Source organism: Triticum aestivum, chromosome 4B (genome assembly GCF_018294505.1).
Source record: "Triticum aestivum cultivar Chinese Spring chromosome 4B, IWGSC CS RefSeq v2.1, whole genome shotgun sequence".
NCBI classification, from domain to species: domain Eukaryota; kingdom Viridiplantae; phylum Streptophyta; class Magnoliopsida; order Poales; family Poaceae; genus Triticum; species Triticum aestivum.
This window is the reverse complement of record NC_057804.1, coordinates 192,429,118-192,439,407: the sequence shown is the minus strand read 5'-3', so window position 1 is coordinate 192,439,407 and position 10,290 is coordinate 192,429,118. Positions and strand designations below refer to the sequence as shown.

Sequence of the window (10,290 nt, the reverse complement as noted above, 5' to 3'; positions counted from 1 at the left end):
AAGAAGTTCAAAATGGATCAGTCAAAGAAAGGGTTCTTGCTTGTGTTACAAGGTGTGAAGTTAAGCCAGACTCAAAGCCCGACCACTGCACAAGATAGAGAGAAAATGAAAGTCATTCCCTATGCCTCGACCATAGGTTCTATCGTGTATGCTATGCTATGTACCAGACCTGTGCCTTGCCATAAGTTTGGCAGAGAGGTACCAAAATAATCCAGGAGTGGATCACTCGACAGCGGTCAAGAATATCCTGAAGTACCTAAAAAGGACAAATAATATGTTTCTCGTTTATGCAGGTGACAAAGAGCTCGTCATAAATGGTTACGTCGATGCTAGCTTCGACACTGATACAGATGACTCTAGGTCACAAACCGGATACGTTTTTATATTGAATGGTGGATCTATCAGTTGGTGCAGTTCCAAGCAGAGCGTCGTGGCCGGATCTACATGTGAAGCGGAGTACATAGCTACTTCGAAAGCAGCACATGAAGGAGTCTGGATGAAGGAGTTCATATCCGATCTGGGTGTAATACCTAGTGCATCGGGTCCAATGAAAATCTTTTGTGACAACACTGGAGCAATTGCCTTGGCCAAGGAATCCAGATTTCACAAGAGAACCAAACACATCAAGAGACGCTTCAACTCCATTCATGAAAAGGTCAAGGATGGAGACATAGAAGTTTGCAAAATACATACGGATCTGAATGTAGCAGACCCGTTGACTAAGCCTCTTCCGCGAGAAAAACATGATCGGCACCAAGACTCCATGGGTGTTAGATTCATTACAATGTAATCTAGATTACTGACTCTAGTGCAAGTGGGAGACTGAAGGAAATATGCCCTAGAGGCAATAATAAAGTTGTTATTTTATATTTCCTTATTCGTGATAAATGTTTATTATTCATGCTAGAATTGTATTGATTGGAAACTTAAATACATCTGTGGATACATAAACAAATATCGTGTCCCTAGTGAGCCTCTACTAGACTAGCTCAAAGATGGTTAAGGTTTCCTAACCATAGATATGTGTTGTCATTTGATAACGGGATCACATCATTAGGAGAATGATGTGATGGACAATACCCATCCGTTAGCTTAGCATATTGATCGTTCAGTTTATTGCTATTGCTTACTTAATGTCATATTCCTTCGACTATGAGATTATGCAACTCTCGGATACCGGAGGAATACCTTATGTGCTATCAAACGTCACAACGTAACTGGGTGATCATAAAGATGCTCTACAGGTATCTCCGAAAGTGTTTGTTGAGTTGGCATAGATCGAGATTAGGATTTGTCACTCCGAGTATCGGAGAGGTATCTCTGGGCCCTCTCGGTAATACACATCACCGGAAGGGGTTTCGGACACCCCCGGGAGGTTAATGGGCCATATGGACCAAAGGGGGGAACACACCAACCCACACGGGGCTCGCGCGCCCCTCCTAGGCCGCAACCCTTGGGGAGAGAAGGAAAGGGGGGAGTAGGCCTCCCCCTTCCTTTCCTCTCCCCCATTCCTTTCCCCTCCGGCAAATATGGTAGGGGGAGAGGGCGCCACTAGGGAAGGACCCCAAGTAGGATTCGGCCTACTTGGGGCGCCTCCTTGATTGCTCCTCCCTCCCCCCCCCACCTATATATATATATGTGTGGAAGGGGGGCGCAACACATAACCACGACAATTGCTTAGCCGTGTGCGGCGCCCTCCTCCACAGTTTAGTCCCTCAGTCATATTTTCGTAATACTTAGGTGAAGCCCTGCGGAGATAGCTTCACCATCACCGTCACCACTCTGTCGTGCTGCCGGAACTCATCCACTACTTCGTTGTCTTGTTGGATCAAGAAGGCGGGACGTCACCGAGCTGAATGTGTGCTGAATGCGAAGGTGCCGTACATTCGGTTGGAGCGCGAAGAAGTTCGACTACATCAACCACGTTAACAAACGCTTCCTCTTACGGTCTACAAGGGTACGCAGACACCTCTCCCCTCTCGTTGCTATGCATCTCCATAGATAGATCTTGCGTGTGCGTAGAATTTTTTTGTTTTTCCATGCAACGTTCCCAAATAGTCCCTTACATCCTGGAGTGCCTCGTCGGCATCATGGACGTATAAAAACAAGATTTGAACTGTATATGCACGTCCATGCCAAGTTACGGAATCAGTTCAATGTATTTTACAAGTTCAGGCACTAAAGTGCATATTCGTGGCAAGTTCAAGCACGAGTGATGTATTTACCTCTAGCATTTTTTAATGTTTTCATTGGTGTTAGTCCACATCATTTGACGTCTCCATACCTGTATTTTGTACAGAGAGGTCTTTCCAACATGTCATTGTTTCATATTCTATTTCTCCCGTAGGTGTTAGCCCACGTGCATATGTGCTCACCTTTGCTTCTTGTATTGCTGCCATTTTTTTTACAATTTCTTCCGTTTCGTTGATGATTTCTTGTCATTGGGGTTATGCGAACATCTCTCTCTCTTCCAAATACATTTCAGGTTCATGCTACTCCCTCCGTCCACTATTATAAGATGTTTTTAATATGAACACCGGAATGAGTAAACAAATACATTAAAATATGTCTATATTCATTCAATATAAAAAGAAGTTAGAACTGTCTTTTTTGACAAAAACTGGATATACAGTTGGCGTTCAAATGTAAATACATATGTGACAGATTTGTGGTTGATCAAGAGCATAAGCAATTAGTTTGATTTCCACTGAGTGCTGCTACACAGACGACGCTGCATAGCCGATTTTGGGACGACACTGTCAATCAGACCATCCATGCAGAGGATAAACTGTAGCACAACCATTGGATGTAGTGTCGTCTCCAAATCGGCCAGCGTGTGTCGTTTGCTAAGTAGTTTCGATTTCCACTGTCCATCCAAAGCATGAGAAATTAAGTTAGTTGGAGGCGCCATCTGTGCCGATGGATGCATGCTTCCTTACACGCAACCATGCATGCATGCATGCCTTTGTTTCCACCTAACTACCACAATTTTACCTCTCTTATATACTCCATGAGGCTATGATCAACATCAGTACTTGGGTTGTGATCCCTTCACCACTGCGCCATGCCCACATCCAAGGCATTTCTCATCTTGGTGCTCGCCGTGCTCACTCCCATGGCGGCGACCTCCCAGGACGCGGCGACGAACCTCACCCTCCACAACCTGTGCGCGTACCCCGTGTGGCCGCTCATCACTCCGAACATCGGCTTCCCCGCCATCCCCGACCCGAACGACGCCGCCAGCCGCCTCGACGGGGGCGGCGAGGGGCTCGTCACCCTGTCGTTCCCCTCCGGCACGTGGTCCGGTCGCGTCGTGGCGCGCACCGGCTGCAGCAGCAGCGATGACTACGACTCCCCCTCCCCCTCCTCCTCCTCGCCGGCGGCGGTGACCAGGTGCGACACGGGCGTGCCGCCGGCGCCGGTGACGGTGGCGCAGGTGAGCGTGCACGGGTCCGGCGGGCTGGCGGAGTACAGCGTGAGCCTGGTGGACGGGTTCAACCTGCCCGTGATGGTGACGCCGCACGGGTTCGAGCAGGGCCGGCAGTGCCCGTCCCTCGGCTGCGCGGTGGACCTGGACGTGGACTGTCCCCGCGACGCCAGGGCCCCCGCCGGCGGGTGCAGGGCCCAGGGCCAGGGGCACTTCTTCAAGGAGAGGTGCCCGGACACTCGGACGACGCCGACGGACGTGGAGGCCACGCCGCAGCGCTGCATCCAGCCCGGCGAGCTCAAGATCGTCTTCTGCCCGGATTCTTCCTACTAGTCACTTGCTACCACACACTAGGCTAGCTAGACCGGCTCTGTGTCACTCACGATGCCGGCTATATAATAAGCTTAGCGATTGATTGCTGATTCGCTAAGCCAGATTCAACCGAATAATATGTTAACTATTCATCTTCCGCTTGGACTGATCTTGAGCACTTGACCCAGTCTGATTGATCTCGCCATGTTTAGCAACAAAAAAACAAAGAAAATAAACAGTAGCAGGCTTAGTTTGTGTTGTTTCTACTAGCTTCCAAGCACAAGGGAACAGATGCAGGTCGCCATCAGTGGCATCAGCGACGCGCATCGACTATCGACGATGCAGCTTCGTAACCATCGTCGCTCTCGGGTTGTCCGGTAGCTTGCATCTATCGACCGATTAATGTTCCATCCATGGCTCATTCCACCTCGATCGGAGCTTCCTAGCCTAGGTAGTACGTAGGTACACACATCACATGAAGTGGTTCAACATGAGCTCGTCCATGTACAGGTCGCCGGTGTTCATCGGCCTCCTGGTGGTGATGTCCGTGGCCTTGGTGCTCCTTCTGCACCACTGCATCCTCGTCAGCTGCTGCAACGGCGAGAGGGTCCGCGGGCGCAGCCGCCGGCGAGGTGCCACGGCGCGGCAGCAAGAACAGCAGCCGGAAGAGAGCGTGGGCGACCTGAGCTCGTCGTCGCGGGTGCAGCTGGTGGCGAAGCCGGTGGTGTGCCGGTACCGGAAGGACGAGGAGTGGAGCGAGCCGACGTGCCCGGTGTGCCTTGCGGACTTCGCGGACGGCGAGGCGGTGAGGGTGCTGCCGGAGTGCCTGCACTACTTCCACGCGGACTGCATCGACACCTGGCTCCGCGCCCGCAACACCAGCTGCCCGATGTGCCGCGCCGAGACCACGCCCACGCCGTCGCCCAGCCCCGCCGGGTCACTCCACCACCAGCTCTCCCTCGACATCTCCCTCGAGGACATCCTAATCCGCACGTAGAGATGGACGGCCGGCGGTGAACAGGAGGAAGAAGCAGAGTGTATGTGGATGTACTACATTGCTCTGTTTTGCTTCTAAATTCTAATCCGCTCGTAGAGATGGGCGGCCGGCGGTGAACAGGAGGAAGAAGAGGTAGTGATCGATTCTTTTGTTAGAATTCGTTGAAGAAATATTGATAGTGTTGTGTGATTGGCACTAACTCTTTATTCGCTCTTAATTAAGAGTAATTCTGATATTTGAGAAGTTAATCTGCATATGAGATATTCTTCATCCCCCCATGTGAACTCTCATTCTATGCTCATCTGATAGTAGTCACTTGGCTGATAGAAAATCAGCTCATGATGTTGACAAGCTTATTAGAGACAATGGAAGAGTTATGTAAAGCTGCATTTTCTATGGAACATAATAGCCCCTTTTTTTGCCGGTGGAACATAATAGCCTGATATTTGAGAAGTTAATCTGCATATGAGGTATTCTTCATCCCCCCATGTGAACTCTCATTCTATGCTCATCTGATAGTAGTCACTTGGCTGATAGAAAATCAGCTCATGATGTTGACAAGCTTATTAGAGACAATGGAAGAGTTATGTAAAGCTGCATTTTCTATGGAACATAATAGCCCTTTTTTTTGCCGGTGGAACATAATAGCCTGATGGTTTCTCATAGAGTTTTACCAGAAAATCTAGAGTTTGATAAAATGGATGCTTGATGATTTCCATAGAGATAATATCAACATTGTTAGGCTAATGATGACATTATTACTTTACGGAAATGTTAACGCCCACACGTGTGGGCGTTCACCACTCCGTCCACACGCAAGCATCGCCGTTGGTTTCGTTTTGCACGAATCTTGGAGCAAAAGGGCTGGTTTTCGGCGCCACGTTGGACGATTCTAGTGTGCGGTGTGCGAGTGGGTTCACCCGCACGGTAGTTGCCATCCCGCGGTCAGCGGTTGCCACTGAGAGGCGTGCGGTGGAACTGCCATGCGCCCGCACGCCACGGTCCGACCGCAGTTGACGTCAAACACGTCGCACACCCCTCCACCCTCTCCCTCACGGTTCCATTCACTCTCCCTCGCGTCGCATTTACTGGCACAACCCACTCGCATTACAGTCCACTGGAGGAGAAGGCGAGGGGAGAAGGCGACGGCGGAGGCGGGACAGTCGACGGTGTTCGCGGGCGTTGGTGGTGCTCGTCGGAGCGGAGCGGCGTCGCCGGAACGCGTGCGGGTCGAAGGTAATGCTCACTTCATCTATCGCATACCCTCCCTGATTTTGTTCCCCTCTTTCCTTCCTGTTCGATTTCTAGATCCATTCCTAGAAATTCCGGCGATTCGGCGGTGCGCCGGCGTTCCCGCCGCTGCGGCGGTGCGCCATAGTTGTGTGCCTGCCGTTGCTTCGTGGGAGTGGGCAGTTTCGTCGCCGCCGCTGCGGCGGCATCGTCGGTGAGGCTATGCCTGCTCGTAGGCAACGCATTAGTCTTGCATTTGGATTTTGAGAGTTGTCCGCCGGGTTGTTTTGGTGCGGATTGGTTCGAAATTTGGGGTTGCAGCCATTTCGCGCGAGAATTGTAAGGGTGATTTTGAGGTTGAAGTAGTTGCCATTGAAATCTATACCTAGTCTAGTTTTGGGGTTGAAACTGCAGACTGTGGTGAAATTGGCAGTATGATTGAATGTGAACAAATGTGCGGCAACTAAACTACTTGAAGAAACGTGGTAGTTGCCACAAACGTGTTCTCCCATGTGGCAACAGATTTCCGAAAATGACTGTCATAGTTGCCACCCCAAAACGAGGTGGCAACTAATTTCATTTGAACTCCTGTGGCAGTTGCCACACGCATGCTCTTCCCATGTGGCAAATTTTAATTCTGCTGAACTTGTACGATAAGTAACCAGAAAAAATATGCTTTCTGAATGTGGCAACTATGGCAGTATGACCGAACGTGAACAGGTGTGTGGCAACTAAACTACATGAACAAATATGGCAGTTGCCACAAATGTGTTCTCTTCTGCGGCAACATATTTTCTGAAACTGACTGTCATAGTTGCCACAAATGTGTTCAAGCTCACACACAAGGGGGGGCAACTAAATTTTACTAAATGAATGAGATAGTTGCCACATACACGCTCTTGAACGAGGCAAACTGATTTTTTACTGAATTTACATAATAGTAACCTCAAACATTCTTTTTCATTTGTGGGACTTGTTTTTTTTTTCTGAATTATTTGCGACAGTTTTCAAACTTTGATAGTTGCCACAATTGGTAGCACTGGACGGAACTAATGTGCACATCGAGTTGGCGTGTTTGCCACTTTGGATTTTGTATAATCATGTTGCAATACAGTATGTGAACACAATGTCTGTTGCCACAATACAGATATGACAGTGTGGCAAACTGGCTGCATAGTATGGCAACCACATTTGCATTCAAATAGTTAATATTTTTCTGTTAGGTGGCAACTGCTTACCCATTGCATTTTACATTTTCGCCATTAACAATTTGGTCTGTTCCTACATCAGCAGAATGGCTCGTGGCGATCATCAAAGTGATGATGACGATTTCATGGATCCACCTCAACGTAACCAGGCAACTGGACGGAGAAAAGAGGGCGATGAGGTAACTGTCCGCACACCCGCCCCCCTCCTCCTGATTTATGTTATTTGTTGGCAGCTAGATCTTTTTTATAGTCGTCCATCATGAACTAAATTTTCATAACATTGCAAAAACATGGCAACAGCTCAACACTTTTGTGTTTGTTTTTTGCAGAAGAAGAAACATATTCGCAACAGAGCCTCCCAGGAACGTCTGACCGTGTTGATTGACAAATTCACTGACGATCAAAAGGGAGCTGCTGCTGAGATGGGTATGCAGGTTCTGATGGATGTCCGGTGTACGAACCTTGTCAACCCGGTATGCGACTGGCTTGGTGAGATATACGATCCCGCCTCCAGGGAATTCGTGATCCCGGGACGGGGAAGACTTCCATTGAATGAGGAATCCGTGTTCTGCACTTTGGGTGTGCCTCGGGGACATATCAAAGTCCCGTACGAGGTTAATAATGAGATCGAGGAAGAGTTGTTCACCCGTTTGTTTCCTGGGTTGGAGGCAATGCCGAACACGTCTGTACTGGCAGATTCTCTGCAGGACATGACGACGCACGGAGAAGTTTTCAAGATGAAGCTACTCATGTACCTCATCTCAGCTGTTTTCGCGCCGACCACTTCTCTTCGCCCAAGCAACAAATGTTTCCCCATCCTGGTGAATGATCCATGCTTGCTACTACCAGTGTTTTCGTTGCGTTTCTTCCGTTTTGATTTCTGATGCGGCAAACTTTTTTGCCCTGAAATTTTGTGTGGTGCAGGCGAATCTGAAAAACGTGAAGAGTATGAACTGGTGTAAGTTTATTGCCGACTTTCTCCACGATGCTTTCAAAAACAAGATGTACCAGAAGGGTTGTCGTCTGCACTTAATGGTATTTATTTTCACCAGATCTCTGTGTGAACTCTTTGTTTATAACGTACTTTTATTTCATGCATGACAATCTGGTCATAACAAGATGGCAACTGCCATAGTGACAATATGGCAACTGCCATAATGACAACGTGGCAACTGTCATACTGACAATGTGGCAACTACCTTCATATTAGCATGGCAACTGCTATCACAGTAGGATGACAACTGCCATCACACTTTGATGGCAACTAACACATACATATTATCGTTGGATCATACATTATCCTGCTCTTTTTTTTTCTGAACTACAAATTAACCACGATGGCAACTGATATTTTCTTTTCTTTGCAAAATTGTTTTAAATCAGCTCATGTATGTCGACTCTCTTGATCTGTCCACCGTGGATTTCACCGGGATAGGAGGCCCGCCGCCTACTCACAAGTTTGCTGTTTCTGCGTGGACCATCAGCGCTGTCAAGGTTGTGCTTGCCGCAGACAGGGCAACTGATGGCACATATGGAAAACTACAGGTTAGTTTTTGTTTATGTCTTTTTCACATGGCATGCTTACAAATTTGACATGACGCAACCGTCCGTGGTTTATAAGGCATGCTTACAATTTCTTTTTTTGTTTTTTCATAGCTGATGGCCAAGCATGCTATAGACTTCAGCGTGTTTGGGGGCCTCAAAAATTTGAAAAGTGGATGGATGTGCACTCAGCTCCGTCTTGCCCTTATGAGGTAATCAAAATGTCCACATCTATGGTTTGCCGTGGATTACATGTTGATGTCGCGGAAGCGAATGCAGTACGGGTGTTGTTTTTGTTGATGCTTCTTGTTTTGGTGCACAGGCGAGGGCACCAGTGGAGCATCTAATTGGGCAGTTTGCATCCGGAATGACCGGCCTGCTCGGGAAGTTGGTTGAGGGGTGGACGTCCCTCAGTGCCTCTGACAGCGACGTGGTTGCGAGGCAGTTCACTTCATTTGTCCCAGAACGTACACATCGGCCAACCGGTTGCCGTGGCCGGTATGACTACAACAGCTCCCAAGAGCCCGGTGACACACATGATGATGTGGATGGAGACGCTGGCCTCAGCAAGGACGACGACGATGACACCGATGACGATGAACACGCTGAAGTTCGCACATGCGGCAACAAGGGCAAGGATGCAACAGGTGCCCACGCACCGGAGAAAGTGAAAGAACATACGGCTGCGAGAGGCGAGGGGGTTTTTCCATCAAGGAGGGGGAGGGCTCCAGAGGATGTTGGGCAGGGTTCTGCTGGCAAGAGGTCTAGGATCGACCCCGTAGCTGCCAGGAAGAGGTTCGACTCTCAATTTTAGTTTTCTACTGTGTATCTTTTCTTTGGAACAATCTCATCCATTTCTTTTGCACTTGTTTTTTGTCAAGCGCGGCAATTAGTTTGTTGTCTGACAATTGCCACCTTCTTTTTTCCTTCCATCTGTTGCGTGCAGTGAGCCGACCGCTGGTGGACGAGCAGCTACGAAGAAACAGGCGCCAACGCCAACCCGTGTTTCTGCTCGCTTGAACAAAGGTGCCCCCATTGCCGGTGACATCCTTCCACCAGGTCTTCTGCTCGTACGACGACGACCAACACCGGGGATCCTGTCGTGTTGCCTGACCTGAGGAAGGCAGTCAAGAAGTAGGTTTCTCCATGTGCTTTTCATTTGAGATAGCGGTTTTTTTCTTGATTTTTCAATGCAACTGGTCTGCTTCGTCACATGTTCTTCTGTTATCATCCCCCACGAGGCAACTGCTGTTTTTCCAAATGATTTCTTCCTTCATTTTTTAAATGTATGGCAACTCCTATTATCTTTACATGGCAACTGGCATCTAGGCCAAATGGCAACTATTTCTGTACCTAATGGCAACTGTCATCTTTTTTTTACCATTTTCTTCTGAGAGTTCATCCCCCACCTAATTTTGAAATTGCATTCCTCACAGATCAGACATTTTCTATCATTCCTTTCAATTTGCCTAACTTTGATAACTGCTGCTGTATGGCAACTGCTAACTATGGCACATGGCAACTCATGACCCCCTTACATGGCAACTACCAGCTTTTTCCACTTGTTTTTTAGT

General features: G+C 48.5%; 1 protein-coding gene across 1 annotated transcript; it reads left to right on the top strand.

Moving 5' to 3' along the window:
• The first annotated feature begins 3,016 nt into the window (after positions 1-3,016).
• On the top strand, positions 3,017-3,896 carry LOC123094718 (osmotin-like protein). The gene has a single exon (XM_044516653.1). It carries the CDS (start codon positions 3,065-3,067, stop codon positions 3,758-3,760), a length of 696 nt encoding a protein of 231 aa, XP_044372588.1. The 5' UTR covers positions 3,017-3,064; the 3' UTR covers positions 3,761-3,896.
• The last annotated feature ends 6,394 nt before the right edge of the window (positions 3,897-10,290 follow it).